The sequence below is a fragment of the Camelus ferus genome, chromosome 9, assembly GCF_009834535.1.
Source record: "Camelus ferus isolate YT-003-E chromosome 9, BCGSAC_Cfer_1.0, whole genome shotgun sequence".
NCBI classification, from domain to species: Eukaryota; Metazoa; Chordata; class Mammalia; order Artiodactyla; family Camelidae; genus Camelus; species Camelus ferus.
Genome location: NC_045704.1, coordinates 17,264,388 through 17,281,705, shown reverse-complemented (window position 1 = coordinate 17,281,705; position 17,318 = coordinate 17,264,388). Strand labels below are relative to the sequence as shown.

At 48.3% G+C, this 17,318-nt stretch overlaps 1 protein-coding gene and 1 long non-coding RNA gene across 3 annotated transcripts in view; one reads left to right on the top strand and one right to left on the bottom strand.

Annotated features, from left to right (window-relative positions):
• Window positions 1-253: 253 nt before the first annotated feature.
• On the bottom strand, window positions 254-9,335 carry LOC116665689. 2 transcript variants are annotated; one of them, XR_004322322.1, is made up of 3 exons: window positions 8,227-9,335; window positions 2,387-2,544; window positions 254-540 (listed from the first exon to the last, which is right to left on the bottom strand). It is a non-coding gene; the product is annotated as an uncharacterized LOC116665689 (long non-coding RNA). The 2 variants fall into 2 exon arrangements; XR_004322323.1 differs by lacking the exons at window positions 2,387-2,544; window positions 8,227-9,335 and adding exons at window positions 2,217-2,349; window positions 2,868-3,216.
• Window positions 9,336-9,809: 474 nt separating this feature from the next.
• LOC102520149 (hormone-sensitive lipase) overlaps window positions 9,810-17,318 on the top strand; it is a 7,726-nt gene continuing 217 nt past the window's right edge. Inside the window, exons 1-2 of the mRNA XM_032487400.1 lie at window positions 9,810-9,954; window positions 16,799-17,314. Coding sequence (XP_032343291.1) covers window positions 9,837-9,954; window positions 16,799-17,314 — 634 coding nt within the window. The 5' untranslated portion in view covers window positions 9,810-9,836. The remainder of the gene's footprint in view (window positions 9,955-16,798; window positions 17,315-17,318) is intronic.

The window sequence follows — 17,318 nt, the reverse complement described above, 5'->3', positions numbered from 1 at the left end:
CAGAAGCTAAATGACTTCTGCAAGATTACGTACATAATTGACAAAGCAAGCAGTTGACCCCAGGTCTGTATGGATGTAAAGTCCATGCTTGTTCCACTGTACCACTATTTTCCAAAACTGATCTTATGTACAACTTAAATAAGTTTTAACTTTAATAGTCATATGTTTTAATGCATCTTAGAAAAAAATCTAAGTATCAAACATGTAATCTCACAGAAAATATTGCACAAATGAAGATGTTATGTAAGTTAAATTTATTTAAAGAAATAAAGTATGAAATAAATAACAGTAGAGGTGGTATAAGCTATAGCAAAAATCATAAAAGTGTTCCAAAAATGTCTGATGTTTGTTTTGAGGGACATAATACTTAGTAACATGCAGCTTCATATTCAGTTACACCATGAAATTAGGGTCATGCAGGGCTGCAAAAAGAACAACAGACTAAGAGTCTTGGACCTGGATTTTAGCTCCAGATGAGTCATCTTTACCTTGGTGAACTTGGGCTTTTCACTTGCTCTCTTTGGGTCTCACTTTCCTCACCTGACAAAAAAAGAGATAGTGATTTATAATTAGTACAACCCTTTTAAAAGCAACTTGGTAATTATATAAAGAAACATAAAACTGTTCTTAACTTTTGTCCCAGTAATTCCACTTGGGAAATCTTCCTCAAGGCACAAATGCAACATTTGGAAAACAGTTACAAGCACAAATTTATCAATATCCAAAAATAATATAATCTAAATATTCAGCAATGAGAAAACAGTTAAATAATCTGAAGTGCATATACTTGGGAGTATATAATTCTGTCATGAGTGTTGTGAGACAACACAGGAACAAGCTTACAAAGTGAACAAAAAGAAATTTGTTCACATGGTATGGTTATCATTACATTGAAAATTTATATACAGGAAATGTACTAAAATTCCAACAGTTGTTAACAGTAAAGATTTTTTTATTTGTACTTTATAAGTTTTCTCTAATAAAGTTACATTGCGTTAAAAAGAAAAAAGAAAAACATCTCAATGAACTGGTACCACTAATAATCTCCAAGATGTCATCTGGCTCTAATATTCCGTGCCTTTTCTCTGGAACCAGAAATGGAGGTCAGGTGAAAAATATTAGAAAAGCTTAGATGGCAGGGGCTATGCCTGTTGAAATTACTTTAACACCACTCAAAACAGCACATGAGAACAATTTGGAAACCAGCACTTGGAGAAATGACGCAACACCCTCCATCTGTGTGGCAGAAAGGGCACGAGTCTGGGAAATAGGGGAGTTGGATGGAGCCAGAAGCTGCTCTAAGGGCCCTCTCTAGACAGCTTGTCTGTCTGCTTATTACAGAAACATAAATGTGCCTATGATGTGTCAGGAGCCGTGTAGCTGAATGACTACTGAGCCACTGGTTCAGAGTCCAGGGAAGGAGATAGATTTATAGTTTGCTAGCACTGCCACAACAAAATACCACAGACTGGGTGGCTTAAACAACAGTAACTTAATTTCTCACAATTTTGAAAGCTGGTCATTCCTCTGTGCGTGTAACATGCCTGGTGTCTCTCTGTGTGCCCAAATCTCTTCTTATAAAGATTCAAATCAGACTGGATTAGAGCCCACCATAAGGGCCTCATTTTAACTTAATGATCTCTTTAAAGGCCCTATCTCCAAAAACAGTCATTCTGACTTATTAAGAGTTACGGCTTCATTGAGTTTTAAAGGGACACAATTCAGTCCACAACATATTTCAAACAACAAACTGTAAGTGTAATTGGCAATGAGAGAGCTGCATTCGAATGCCATGGGGAAACAGGTGAAGACATAATTAATTCTGACAGGAAAGATCAGAAACCCCTATTCAGAGGAAGCATTATCTGGGCCAAGTTCTAGCCCCAGAATCTCTATAAAACATCATACTTGATTGTCATACAAATATTTTAGGTATGACAAAGTGGGAATAAGATAGCATCAGGTGATAAGACAGCCTTGAATAGAGGCCTAAAGGGGCAAGGATTTGTTCCAGAGGAACAAAGATAAATATTGTCTTCTTACGGTTAAACTGCAACTATGCATTCAAATACAACCAAACATGGAGGTCAGGTGAAGTTCCTGACTGCTTTATGGAATAATCTACTCCTTGCTCTCATTCCTAAGTCTTGAGGATTTTCATGTGTGTAGAGGGGATCTTAATGGAGGGAGGTTGTAAGGTCTTGATTAACCCTTACCTTTTGTCCTCTCTTCTATCCAGAAGCTGTTCCTTCTTCCCCTAACTCCAGCCTAGCTTTTCTCTAGGCTAGACTGTAAACCTCAATTCCTTATCCATTTAAAATACTTCTCTCCTGAAGTGCCCTAGAATCCCTGAGTAAAAAAGGAAAAGAAATGGAGCTGCACTGACCTAGGCAGCACAATGATGGGGGATGGTTTCTTTTGGCCCCTTCCCTTTCCAGTGCCTGGAAGTGACCTGTTTCCTTCCGACAGGGGTCGCCAGAGGCCACAGGGACCAACGCCAAGATTGGTCTGGAGGAGGCTCCAGGAAGGCGCCCAAGAATGTGACTGCAAAGGTCAGTAATTGAACATCAACAACAGCGATGTATCATCAAGATCCCAACTCACTCCCTCGAGTCCCTCTGAGACGAATGCAGATGTTACCTGAGCTGACCTCACCCTTTCCCCTCTCCACCAGCCCACCACATGCAGCACCAACAATTATTTTCTTCCTGAGTCACAGGCAAGAGCTGAGGCAAGGGCTCCAAGGTCCAGGGGAGAGCTGCCTGAATCTCTGGCTGCCCAAACCCCCTTTCCCTTTTTTCCCCCAACAATCCAGGGCTGCTTTCTAAGATCTTCCTGAATCCTATTCTCAATCTTACTTTACTCACAGGTTAGATTGAAATCAGAGAGGCAAAATGACTTGCTTGAAGTAAAGCAGCCACTAAAAGGCAGACACCTAGGTCTTCCTCCTCACTTTTGGGTCTCTCTAATGATACTCTCATGCCTCTTCCAGATCTGCCACCAAATTCTTGCCCATACAGGTCAGGCAAAACAACCTAGAGACCCTGGTGCTCATAGAACTGGATGTGGTGACTGTTTTTGTTGACCCTTTGCCACACCCACTGCAGTATGAGAAAGAGGAGAGGAAGATGCCAAGTGAAGCCCTGCCCTCAAACATATTAACCCTCCTAAGCAGCAAACCCTTTATTTCAGATTGGTTCCTGAGAGCCTCTGAAAGAAAACTCACAACAGTGCCCCGGCTGCCAGTGCCCCTGTGATCATTTCAAGGGCAGGGTAAAGAAAACCAGTAAGTTGCAAAAGAATGACCTTCCTTAAACTTGGTCACTCTGTGGAATCAACTAGGGATGAAGCAGGTGTTGAAAAGAGACAAGAGAGATGAAGTGGAGACCAGGATAAGCACACACCTTAGCCCTTTCTACTCAATGTCACCTTGTAAGGAAATAGAAAGAGCAAAATATAATTCTCTTAAGACTAGAGAGGTTTAGCAAAATTCTTTAATGACAGAATGCCATTGCTTATCAAAGTGGACAGAGACAGGGTTGTGGAGACCTGGTCATTGATCTCTGACAATGACACCAGTGTTGATGTCAAATAGAACTTGATTCATCCCTAGTCTAACTGTTTAAATGTCATAGAAAAAGTAACCTGGCAAATGTTAAACTGATTGATACTATGATATTATCAAGAATAAGATAAATCACTGTTGATGGAAGTAAAATACAATTTAGTAGTAATTATCAAAAACTTAAATGTGTGTTCCTTTTAACAAGTAATCTGGATGCTTTAAGATCTCTACTATAGAATACTAGCATGGATACTCAAAGATATATGTACAAGAATACTAATTATAGCAGTATTTGTATTGACAAAGAAATGAAAATTTTAAATGTTCATCATTAACAGACTTACTGTGTGATCATTTCACAATGTATAAAATACCAAATTGTTACGTTATGCACCTGAAACTAATATAATGTTATATGTCAATTATACTTCAGTTTAAAAAATTCATCAAAAGCATATTGGGCAATTCTGCTGTTGTCAAAAATAATTAGATAGATAATTATTATTACTGATTGGAAAGATATCCACAATATACTAAGTGAAAAAAAGGTGCAGAGGCCCACACCCATTTCAAACACATCACAAAAATAAATTTCAGTGGATTAAAAAGATAAATTTGAAAGACAAACTTGTAAGGGAATGCAGAAGAATATTCATGCCTTGAGGTAGGAAAGAATTTCTTAAACAAGGTACAAAAAGTATGTCGTAATGGAAAAAATTAATAAATCTGACTTCATTGAAATTAAGAAATTTGGCCACCAAGAAGATAAAATGACAATCTACAGAGGAGAGGTAATGTCTGCAACATATATAATCGACAAAGGGTTAATATTCAAACTATATAAGGAACTCCTATAGATCAATGAGAGGAAGGCAGGTAACACAACAAATAGACAAAAGACTTGAACAGGCGCTTCAGAGACAAGAAATCCAAATAGCTAATCAACATGTGAAATGGCACACAAACTTACTAGTAACTGGGAAAACATGAATTAAACCCAAACAGAGATCACTGTACATGATCAGATTGACAACAACTTTAATTAATGTGCGACAGTACCAAGTGTTGGCAGAGAGCAGAATAAAGAAACTCTCATCTTCTGCTAATGGAAGCATAAAGTGGTAAATCACTTGGAAAAAGTGCTGGTGGTTTTCTACTAAAGTTTAAGCTCTGTGACCAAGCAATTCCACTCTCAGATGTATACTCAAAAGGAATACATGCTTATGTACACTGGGAGACATGTACAAGGGTTTCATAGCATTGTTCATAAGTACCCCAAACTGAAAAGTAGCCAATGAATAAGCAGGAGTATATTTGAATATTATATATCCATTGAGAATGAACAATAACAAAATAACATAAATGAATCTTACAAACATAATGTTGAGTAAAAGGGAAAAAAGAGAATAGTTATGGCATGATTTCATATACATAAAGTTCAAAAAAATTAAACTATTTAGGAATGTATATACAGGTGGTAAAACTATAAAAAAAAAAAAAAGTAAATGCTTACTATAATAGTGGGGGACTATCACTGTGATGGGGAGAGAGAGGATAGTGATCAGAAAGAGGAGGGTTGCTGGCAATATTCTATTTCTAGACCTGGGTAGTTCCATGAATATTCTCTTTGTACCTATCTATTGAACTGCACACGTAAGTTTTATGAACTTCTGTAGACGTATAATATTGTGCAATAATTAAAGACTTTGTAAAAGTACAGAGAAAAACAATATTTATAGTATGAGCTCATTTTTGTTTTTAAACTATTATGTTTACATACAAAAAGGTATGGAGAATATACTATTATGTACAAAATAAATAAGCACGTAAGTTTTCCACTGTATGAGTCTTTTAACACTTTTAAAGCTCTTATAAAAATTAAATTTTAAAAATGTCTTTAACAGTAGTCTCTCCCTTTTGTTTTCAACCTAGGACACCAGTGACACCACAAAAAGCCAAGCAAACACTCCAGAGCCTGCCAGCAATCTCTCAGACAATGGATGTCAGCTGGTAAGCTTTGCTCTGCCTTTATAGGAGCTCTGAGAGCCCACCTTCCCAATGAAACATTCTCAGTCAACAGGGAGTAAGCACACCTTGAAGATGCCCTTCTCCCACCTCAAGCTCCTCATCCCTGTACCTACTCCCTAAACCATTCTAGTGTTCTCCCAAAAAGCATTATTGCTAAAATTATTGCTCCCTGTAGTGCCTTCTCCTGACAGTCTTTTCCTGTGCCTCTACTTACCCAGGCTTAAGCTTACTTACATGAAAGAAACCAGGAAGCCCAGGTTTCCTAGCTGGCACCACCTGACCTTAAATACAACCAGGCAAGTAGCAAACATAAGTCAATTAATATATTTAAATGTAATAGATCAAAATCATTTCTTTCAATGGGGTCTGGAAATTCATGTTCAATCCAGTCAACTGCTTTTACCCGGTAAATTCCAAACTCAATCTAGATTCTACACACACCTCTCCCCAACACCAACCTCACTCTCTCTCCCCACTGCCCAACTTTTTATTTTTTTGTTCATTCAACAAAACTTTCTGAGGTAAGAGCTAGGTGGGGCAAAGAAAGAAGTTAAGGCAGTAAATCAGACAACGTCTTATTAAAGATAATATAGATTTTTTTAAAACGTGACAGTTTCCTAGTATGTAAAATGCTTCCAGTATTTATGATTAACATCATCATCATCATCATCATTTGCCATCTGACTCTGTAAGTTTCCATTCTACTATAGAACACATATATGCAGAAGCATAGTTCCAGGCTAGAGAGATGGTATGGAAGATCTCAAATGCACTGAAAAGGGCTTCAAGCTGAAAAAAATGGGAAGGTGTGTTTTTTTTTAACAAGAGAGTAAAATGATCAGAATGATAATATAAGGAAATTAAAGTGACAAACATTTGAAAGAATGAATAAAGAGTAAACATTAAAACGGTGTAGATCCTGCCTCCTCCTCTGACCTTTTCCTCAAACATCAGGACAGAAAAGAAAAGGAACGCTCATCCAGAATCTGGCTTCTGTCACCCAGGTGAAATAGAGGACTAAGTTGATTTGCTGACCTTATGAGAAGAAGCATTTTAAATGAGTGGTGAGTTGGGTGGGGGTCCTATTTATGACACAACAGGGCATGCCCCTCCCTTCTGATAGGAGAGTGTGCTGGGCACATAGCCTCCTCCTATTCCCAATCCCTCCTCCCAAGGCAGGAGGCACAGAAGCATATCACTTGGCACAAGAATAGGGGGACACCTGCCAACTGCCTTAAAAAGGAACACCAGGAATGCCAGGATGAAGCAGTGGAACCCAAAGGGAGGTGTCATCATGAGCAATCAGTGAGAGATCTATGACAAAGGAGGACTATAGGGGCCCAGAAGGATGAACCCTGGGAGATCAGCATCTTCCTTGAGGGAAATAACATCAATGGAGCCAGGTTCTAGGTCAGTATCTAGGCCCAGCTGGGAGCCTGAGCCACATCAGACACCTACCACCCAGCCAAAGTCTGGGCCAGAAAAGACACCCACAGCCCAGACAGCATCTGAGGCTCAGCAGAGACCCAGTACACAAGAGGAGCCTGCTTCACAGCAAGGACCCATCACTCAGCAGGAGCCCCTTGCCCAACATGAAGCTGAAGCCCAGCAGGAACCTCAAGACCAACAAAAAAGTAATTTGCAGCATGAATTTCTTGCCCCACAGGAACCTGCAGCAGAGCAATCACCTCCCACACAAAGAGTGCCTTTCACAAAACAGGAAGCTGCCTCACAGCACCGACCTAGGCAAGGAAAAGAACCTAGAACTCAACAGGAGCCAGAATTAAGAGAGGAATCTGGAACCCAACCAGGACATGGGCTCAAAAATGAACTACCTGGCCAAACTGAACCTATGTCACAACAGAGATGGCAACAATCAGACCCTACAGCCCAGCACATAGCTCCAGCCCAGGGAGCCAAATCCCCAAAGGGATCTTTGGCCCAGTGGCATTTTCTATCAAAACCAAAAGAACCATTCATACAGCAAATGGCCTCAGAGCAGAAGACACTTCTTGAATGGGTCACAGATTCAGGCACAGAATCAGATTTGAGGTCTTCCTTAGAGACTGATTCATCAGCCAAGAGGGATGGAACAGTGGCCCAGGGAATGAAGCTGGCCTTCAGGGGGAAACCTGGTTACGAAGTGATGTCAGGATTCGGTGGGATGCCAGTACCCAGGAAGAAAACCAGCAGCCAGAACCCCAGACACTACCGGAACACAGGTAAGTTTAGCTTCCAGGAAAGGAGCTTCCCAGGGATGGTCATTCATTCCCTCAAGAAGAACTAAGACCTCCAGAATGTCAGGTTAGCTGAGGTCCTCTCTCAACAGTCCTGCCAGACACAGGTCAACAGCCCCATTTGATAGAGGAGGGAGCTGAGGCCTAGAAAAGAAGGATTTTGCCTGAGGCCGGGCAGTTAGGGCTGGCCAAGCCAGGATACTCAGCCAGGCTCTGACTCCTTCCCCTGCACTAGGCTGCCTTCCCCGCAGGGATCTGGGAGAAATCAAACAGAAGCTGTATGGGTCTCTGGGCGAGGGGCCAGTACTCATTCCTGGGTCCCAGAACTCTCTGAGCACCACTCTGGGATAGGCACTGGGTGGGCACCTGCACACATTGCTGAACGTGGACACTTACCTTCGGGCAGTTTCCACGCGGGGCAGGCCGAAAATCGGGCAGGAGCGACATTTGAGCTCTCTGGGTTGCCCAGTGGGCAGGAAGACACTTGTTTCTCTGACAGCCTTCCCCTCAGCCGAGGGGGAGTTCCAGTCCCGCCAGGACCATGGCCTCCTGTTATCATCTCAAGAAGGGGGAGCTGGGAGAGGGCGGGGGCTCCGCCAATGTCCAGGCAAGGTCAGGGCTGCGTTGGGGGAGAGTTGGGGGAGAGTTGGGGGAGCGTTGGGGGGAGCGGTGTGAGCGGGTCGTGGGCCCAAGACTCCGCTGGTGCCAGCACTCCTGCCCCTCCTCTGAGGCCGGCAGTGATGCCCGCCGGGTCCAGCCTCAGGCCTTGAACTCCTCCTCGAGACTCAATGGTCCTGCTCTGCACAAGGGGGGCACGCAAGTTCTAGCCACGGAAGGTGGGTGACGGTGGTATAGCCTGAGGCGGGGAAAACAATGCAGCCCCAATCCAGAAACTGAGGCGCTGTGAGGCCAGCTAGTCCAAAGACTGGTAATGCAGGTCTCAGCCCAGAGGCCTGTGCCCCCCGGAAGGGCTAGGACTGAGGAGAGCGTCGTTTGTGTCTCTCAGTGCTAGGGCTGGTCATGTGCTTTGGAGGGCGGACAGGAGGGGCGGGGTGGGAAGAGAGGATTCCAGATCTGCTATTTCTGGCCTTGACGGTGTACAGCCGTTTCTCTAGGCCTCCCGAACCCAGTCTCAAGGGACGCCCTCACCGCAGCGCCGCCACAACCAAAGCCGCCTCTCCCCGAGCTCCCAGATTCAGTTGAGTGTGTGCGCATGCGCGATCCTCGAGCATCCTGTTTCCCGCCTTTACCCAGGCACGCGCAGTTCCCGCAGTTGCCGCGGCCGCCTCTCCTCCCTGCGGACCTGTGCGAAGTTTGGCTCTAGTGCGCAGGCGCCAAGCACGCTACAACACGCCCCCCCCCCAACTTTCCATTCTTGCGGGGAGGAACAGGACAGAGAAAAGAACCCCAAGAAAGGGAGCAATAGGAGAACTAGAAGATAAGGCAGGGAGGAAAGGCGGGGCTACGTTCTCCAACGGCTCGCTAGCAGAGCCACGCCTCCTGACCTGCCGCTCTTCCCTGTTTTAAATTGCCGGAGGACCTGGACCCATCCCCGGCCCCGAGGCAGAGGCTAAGTGGCACCCCGCTCAACAACTCCTGCGGGCGGGCCGTATGCTTTCTTGACGATCCCTACTTGGGAAGGTGAGTGGGAAGACGAGGATGACAACCAACACGTGACAACCTCGGGGGGGATTCCTTGCTGGGGGACTTCTCGAGATTCCCCTTCTAGTTCGGCCCGCATACCGTTTTCGGCACCTCCAGGGCTGCATTTTGTTAGTCGCGGGCCCTTTAATGCGAGTGAGGGGGCGGGGCCATGCTGTAGGTCCTAGCTGCGGGCGCGGGGCTGGGCAGTGGAGCTTGGCCCGCCTTGCTCAGGGGGCGGGCCTCAGGAGTAAGTCTGGGATTGGGTGGCATGGGGGCCCGACACTGTTGCTTAGCGAGGATTGGCCCTCGGGGCGGGGACTGGCGGCTAGAATTGGCCCCGGGGCGGGGACCGCGGAAAATTGATGGAATCGGCCAGAGAAACGAGGCCCGCGGAGGCCGCTGGGGCCCCGGCCTCGAAGAGGGTTCAAGAGAGGTCCAAAAGTCACAGGCACCGGCGGTGGCGAAAAGGCAAAGCCAAAGGTGAGAGAGTAGGGGCTGGCAGTAGCCCGGCAGGAACCCTAGACATCCCATGGGAAACTGAGGGACAGAGTGGACTGACCCTGTGCCAAGAGAAGCGAGAAACCGGTGGACTGGCTCCTTGCCGCCCTGCGAGGGGGAAAGGGGTTACAGGGATAATCCATTGTGAAAAAGGGGTGATGTGAGAGGGAAATACCCCCAGCAGATAAACTATTGGACGCCCCAGTATTGTATTGGGAGGAGAATCCAGAATGTGAGTATCCAGGGCCAGGATCTGCGCTTTTCCGCCGTATTCATTCTGTGGCCGTAAGCAGCTCTTGCCTCGTGTTTTCAACATGGGAAATGGTTGAAGCGCCGATTTTCAGGTCTCTGGCACTCTTGAGACAGTAATGGGGAAGAGGTTTAGAAGCTGCTGTCCAAACAGGAATTGTAGGGGTGAGTTAGGGGGAGCTAGGAGGAAGGAGTGCCCCACAGTGGGGAATGCCTGGCCCAGAGAAGGGGTGCAGTACAGCTCAAAACATTCCTGTCCCATCGTCCCTCATTCAGTATGTTCACGCATTCATTGTCAGTCCACCTACTTCAGCCTGGCCTCCTAATTTCCTGACACCTACTACTAGGACTACTCCTTGGACAGCCTAACCATGGCTTGGGAGAAGGAAGGCTGTCACCTGGGTTCCCTAGGGCGTCACATTTACAGATCTCAGCAGGCTGGAGAAACACTGACAGACCAACAGAGATGCTGCAAGCCTCAGGCAGAGGCATACACTAACTCCTTGATGGATTAGGAGAATATGTCAGTCCAAGCAAGAACCCTATAGGAAGTTCCTGTGCAGGAAAGAAACTGACCCAGCTCCTGGGCTGAGAGACCCCAAACTCATCATCCTCCCAGCCACAAACTTTATCATTAGCCAAGGATAGAACTGGAGTTGGCTCCAGATACACACACTCAGGCTCAGACAGGCTCAGAGCTCATACTGGGGCCTGAGGGCATTCCCTGTCACACTGCAAGACACAGCCTCACAAACAGGACAGGGTACCAGAGTACCCATGGTAAAGAAATGGGCCTTCAAGACCTGGTTCCTCTGGCTATAAGGAGTGGTACACTGAACAATAGGCTCCCTCCTTCCCTGCCTCAACTTTCTGAGCTATAAAATGGGCATAATGATAGGAGTGCCTATCATTAGGCCACTGTGAGGTTTCGATGAGTGTAGTAGTGTTTGGCGCTGTCACACAGCAAGCCCTCAGGAGGGGTGGAGGTTATCATTACTGTTACTCCCAACTAGACAGTGAGTGCCCTGAGATCAGGGCTGTGTCTGCTTTGTTAACCCTACAACTGTACAGCCAGGTATGCCAGGAATATATTTATTCAATTAATCAGTGCAGGAATGCATGGACTGCAATGTGGGGATAAGAATAATCGTGTTGCCTTTAGGCTTGCTGTGAGGAGTTAGAATCCTCTTGGCTAGGGGTCCCTGCATGGACTGAGCCAGTCCTACTCACAAACCCATGGGCCTACCTACTCACAAAGGCTCAATCCCCCAAGATCCTAGATTCTCCTGTCATTTCCTGAGGCCCTACCCTGGTACAGGCCTCTGTTGAGTGAATCAGACCCCACCCCTGCCCCAGGGGCATCTAGGCTGGCTGGAGCAATCCTACTCATCAGTTTCATCTTGCCAGTAACAGATGACACTACTGTTATTATGATCACCCCATTTCGCAGATGACGACACTGAGGCTCTCAGGGACTGAGCGCACTTAGGCTTTCTTACCTGACCAGTGAGGGCAGGGAGGTAGCCACCCCCAGCCTCCTGAAGGCAGGAAGTGTGTGAGACCAAAACTGCTGTGTGCTCCAACCTTGATTCTGGACCTGAAATTCTCCAGTCACACAGATTCATTCAGTAGACATTCAACAAATCCACACCCGTACCAGGCTGGACTCTCATCGGTGAGGACAGACTCATGTTTGAGCTGGGGATACAGACATTAATAAATATTCCACAAATCAGATATAATTATCTGACTATCTGAGTTTTCTCATCTGCCAAACTGTGTTGAAGAGAGAATCCTGGTAAAATATAAGAGGGAGGCTTCCCAAGGAGGTGACATTGGACCCAAAGATGAGCTAGGGTTGACTGTGGGGCAAAAGGGACACCATGGGCAGAGAGGACAGCCCAGGCAGAACCGTGAGGCCCAAGGACGTGGTACCTTACAGCATGGAGGAAGCTGAGCGGGAGGGGGTGGGGAGGAGCCCACAGAGGGCCCAGATGGGACCTGGTTTGCAAGGCCATGTCCAGGATTTGGGGCTTTATCCTGAGAGCAAGAGAGTATTGAAGGGTTGGGAGTGTGTGGCCAGGTTTAAGTTTTAGAAAGATCCTCTGGCTGCTATGTGGAAAAGACATGGAGGGGGCAAAAGCAGACACACAGCAACAGTCGGTACTATCATCTAGAGGAGGGAGCAATGGAGGTGGGAGAAGGGCGAGGTCCCAGTGCTTTCTATGGGGGCAGGGGGAACAGGATTTCCTGATGGATTGGATGGGAGTGGGAGGTGGCCAGGATGATGCCCTGGGTTCCGGCTGGAGCAAATGGGAAGTGATGGGTACCATACACGCATGCACACACACATGCGGGCACACAGAGACAAGATATATATCCATATACATACAAACATGCCCACACAATCTCACAGGCCAAGAGAAATAGAGATACAGAAACACTCACAGGTTGAGAAACACACATAAGCAGTGACACTTGTATGCAAACATGCCTACAGACATACTGAGAAACATAAAAACACAGAGACTGAGAAAAAACGTGGACACCCACAAACCCAGGCTGGGACCAACGCTAGGCATGACAGGTACCTTCATGCGAACGCACATCCATGTGAACCTCAAAGACACACTCACACTTGCCCACCCAGAAAGCCCAGAGCTGATACATGACAGGGAGAAGGAGCAACACCGATACACACAGAAACACAGCAGAGAAGCTGCACCATCCTTGCTGGCTTGGTGACCCTGAGCAGTATGTCATCTCTCCACATCTCAGTTTTTTCATCTGCCAAAAGGGGTGACAATGGCCCCCACCTCACAGGTTGTGGGGAGGATGAAACGAGTTACCTCACACAAAGCTCAGGGAGAGAGCAGTGCCTGGCACACAGCGGTCTTAGAGCAGCTTTTGCTCTTTCATGCAGACACACTCAGGGATTGGGCCACAGTCACTGCCCCCTTGCCTGCATCTGCCTCCAGGCCTTTCCCCATCTAAAGGCCTTGCCCCTTCCAGGGCCCAGACCTGGCCCTTCCTCCATTCTCCCCCCTCTTCCTTCCCCACCTCCGTTCTCTCTCCTGCTTAGTCCCCAGGGACCAAAATCCAGGCCAGGTCCACTTGTCCTGTGACTCTTTAGGGCAAAGGGCTGGTACCCAGACGGCAGGACCCTCAGCCCTCCCTCTGCCCCAGTCCTCGCTAGAGGCCCTCGTGGCCTGTCCCTGCCCCAGTGCCCTCTGCCTCGGATTCTTGGCAAGTTTCTGGCAACCTCAACATCCCATCCTCCCCACTTCTCCCAGCCAAGCCCTCAAGGGAGATGCCTGGAACAGGGCAAAGGGCAGCACCTGGGCTCCAGCCTCTTTCCCACTGCTTTGTGCAGGTCTCTTGTTCTGTCCAGGTCTCCTGTGCCCTCATCTTCAATAAAGAGCCCTACCCCATAGACAGGAAATAAATGACAGCTGCTTTACAAAATGGGAAACCGAAGCCATGCAAAAAATACCAAGCTGGCCTAGGCACATACAAGGGCCTAATCTAGTATCAGATCCAGAAAGCAAACAGTGCAAATGGTAAATTATATATTATAGTATGTTACATGGAAAAATGACCCAACACATCTCTCAGTGGGGCCAAGCGAGAACCACAAAGCAAACCATAGGCAGAAATGCCTCTGTGGGGTACTGCTTACAAAGATCATTTCCAGCCCTCAGTGGACAGGATGGCCAAGTACCGTTTCCAGATGTGGAAACCAAGCTCGTTGAGGATCACCTGGTGAGTGGCTTAGGCCAGTGTTCTGTTGTCACAGCCACCAAGCTTAGAGCTGCCTCCAGAGGCCTCTGTCTATCCATCTGTCTGTCGATCCTGGGGTGATCCTCTCCCAAACTCCCATCCAGCCCCTCTTGCCTCCACTCTGACTTTTCACTTTCCTTCCTTCTTCAAAGATTTACTAGGCCCCATGATGGATCCTGGGGCCACCCCATACCCCCATGGGGATAACATCTGAGGCAGAGCCACAGAGGAGGATTCACCTACAGCCAAGCAAATGACACTGAGGCCTAAGGACCTCTCATTGCACAGGCCCCTTCCAAGACCCTGTACCTAATTTTGGACTTGTGATTTTCTATTCTTTTTCCAAAAGAGCCCAACCTCCACTTGTAAAAGCTTCACAGCTCCATGATGCCTGGTTCTGCCCCAAGAGAGAGATAAACCTTGTTACAAACATATAAACAAACAAATGGAAAATTGCAAATATGTAAAATTCTAGGCAGAAGAACAACTTCCATATGATGGCAGAAAGCAGCGGTGTGGGTGGGGCGCATCTTAGATGAGAAGGAGCAGTTATACAGTGCCTCCTGGAGGAGGTAAGAAACTTAGTCCTGAAGGGTGAGAAAGAGCTGGCCAAGCAAGGAGCATGTGGAATAAATAACAAAGGTGAAATGTCTCTGAGCTTTGGTTTCCCATATGTGAGGTGAGGATGACAGTCACGCACGGCAGGATGGGCTGGAAGGTTAAGTGGCAGGTACAGGGTGCCAGGTGTGGAAACACCACACAGTAGGTCCCGTGGCTCAGGCCCCTCGCTGAGCTTGGCACTGCCCTTAATCGGCTTTTGTCCTCCTGGGAGGGACAGGCAGGGTTGACTCCCCCCTCCTCTCCCCCTAACAGCTGGGGCCGGCTGTGCCATGGCAAGCCTGGGGGCGGGAGCTGAGATCACGGGGTTTTTGCTCCCTGAAACCACCCTGGGGAGAAGGAGGGCAGCCAGGCTGGGCAAGAGGGCACACTTTGTTCAAGACCAGGGTGAGACTCCTGGGTCCAAGGGAGGAGGGGACAGGGGGACTGGATGCCTCAGTTTCTAACTGTTGAGGGGACTAGGAGTCTGGACTCCTGGAACTGAGGGAGGAGGGTCTTGGGGGACAAAACTCCAGAGTTCAAAGGCAGAGGAGGCTGGGACAATGACAGGGAGCAGGTGGAGGGGGCAGTGAGTTGGGCCCCATGCTCTGTTTACAGCACGTGGTTCTCTCTGTCCTTTCTGGGTGGGAGGAGGAGCTGGTGGCCACACCCTGAGCTGGCTGGGCCCCTCCCTAGGGTTATCGCCCCAGGCTGCAACTGGCACTAGCCACAATCCTCAGTCCCAGCTCTGAAGAGGCCTGGGGTGGGTGAGTTCACGGCTAGCTGACAGACAGGAATAGCCGCTGCCAAGCTCCAGGGCCTGGGAGAAGAGACACTTTTTTCTGAAGGATCAGGGGACCATTGACTTGGGAGCCTAGCAAGGGGCTGGGTGGGCTTCGGAGGGGAAGCAGAGGGCAACATCCCCACCGAAGTAGCAAGAACAGCTTGTGCAGAACTTGGTGGTGACAGGACAGGGATCCCGGAGGGAAGATCACCAGGGACCCTGAAGTGTGGGGAGTCAGGCCTAGTCCAGGGCAACTTTTTAAAGGCCAGAGCTAGAGGCCTAGCCTCCAGAGCCCTGGAACAAGACCAGCAAAAGTAACAGCTCTGGACCCAGAGATCTGGGTCTGACTTCTGCTCTGCCGCTTTTAATGCAACCTTCAGCTCCTTACTTAACACCTCTCGGCCTCAGTTTTCCTCTCTTGAGTAATAGGAATGCTCCTAATAATAGATGAATCATGAACCGATGAAGTCTGGGTCTCAGAGGGTTAGTGAGGACTAAACGAGCAAACGCACAGAAAGCTCTTAGCATATGGTCTAGCGCAGAACGAGCTCAAGGTTAACAGCAGGGAGGAATATCATTTCTAGGCAAGGAGCTGGTCCTTGCAAGCTAAGCCAAGTAGATAGGCCTGAAGGCCAGGGAACCCAGCTGGGGGAAGAGTGGGACTGAGTTTAGGAGCACCCACAGAGGAAGAGGGAAGGAGTTGGAAGGGATCCCACAGCTAAACTGGAGGGACTGGGAAGGGGCAGGAGTGACTCCTCACTTATAGTAAGGCTAGAATTATGAACTCCTGGGTTCAGGAAGAAAACCGGGCTTGGGACCAGGGACCTGGAATGCCACCCAATGAATGGGAATGGGTGGGTTGAGGGTTGAACTGTCCCAAATATTGCAGAGGGCAAGGGCCTATGGGCAACATCTGGGGCCTGAGAAGGAGGTGTGATGGGGGCCTGATCTCCTGGTCCTAAGAGAAGGGACCAACTGGGGATCCAGATTGCTCAGAACCTAGGAGTCCAGAGCTCAGAAAAATAAATGGAGACAGATGCCTGAACTTGGGTCCCTGGAAGGAGAAACAGGGCTACATAGACTCCTGGGCTGTAGGATAGATGCTGGAGCAAGGGAACAGGGACTCCTAGAGCCTAAAGAAGAAGGTTCTGGGGCCTGGACTCCTGGGTCTCAGGAAGGCGAGGTTTGAGGGATCAAACTCAGCTCTTGAGGGAGAAAGAGTCCAGGTACCTGGATTCGTGGGTCCCAAGGAAGGAATAGGCTTGGGCCAGAGACTCCATCCTTGGGTCTGAAGGAGGAGACCGTGGTCTGACGTGTGGGTCTGAGGGAGCAGGAGGGTAGAGCTTGGACCCCAGGGCCCAGCTGAGCAAGGGGTGATCCAGCCCTGCTTTAACGTGCCTCCCGATCTGCCTGCAGCCTCGCGGCTCATACACAGCATGGACCTGCACACAATGACACAGTCACTGGTGACCCTGGCAGAGGACAACATGGCCTTCTTCTCCAGCCAAGGCCCTGGGGAGACAGCACGGCGGCTGTCAGGCGTCTTTGCGGGTGTTCGGGAACAAGCGCTGGGGCTGGAGCCGGCCCTGGGCCGCCTGCTGAGCGTGGCACACCTCTTCGACCTGGACACAGAGACGCCGGCCAACGGGTACCGCAGCCTGGTACACACGGCCCGCTGCTGCCTGGCGCACCTGCTGCACAAATCACGCTACGTGGCCTCCAACCGCCGCAGCATCTTCTTCCGCGCCAGCCACAACCTGGCCGAGCTCGAGGCCTACCTGGCCGCTCTCACCCAGCTCCGTGCTCTGGCCTACTATGCCCAGCACCTGCTGGCCACCAACCGGCCTGGGAGGCTCTTCTTTGAGGGCGACGAGGGGGTCACAGCCGACTTCCTGCGTGAGTACGTCACTCTGCACAAGGGCTGTTTCTACGGCCG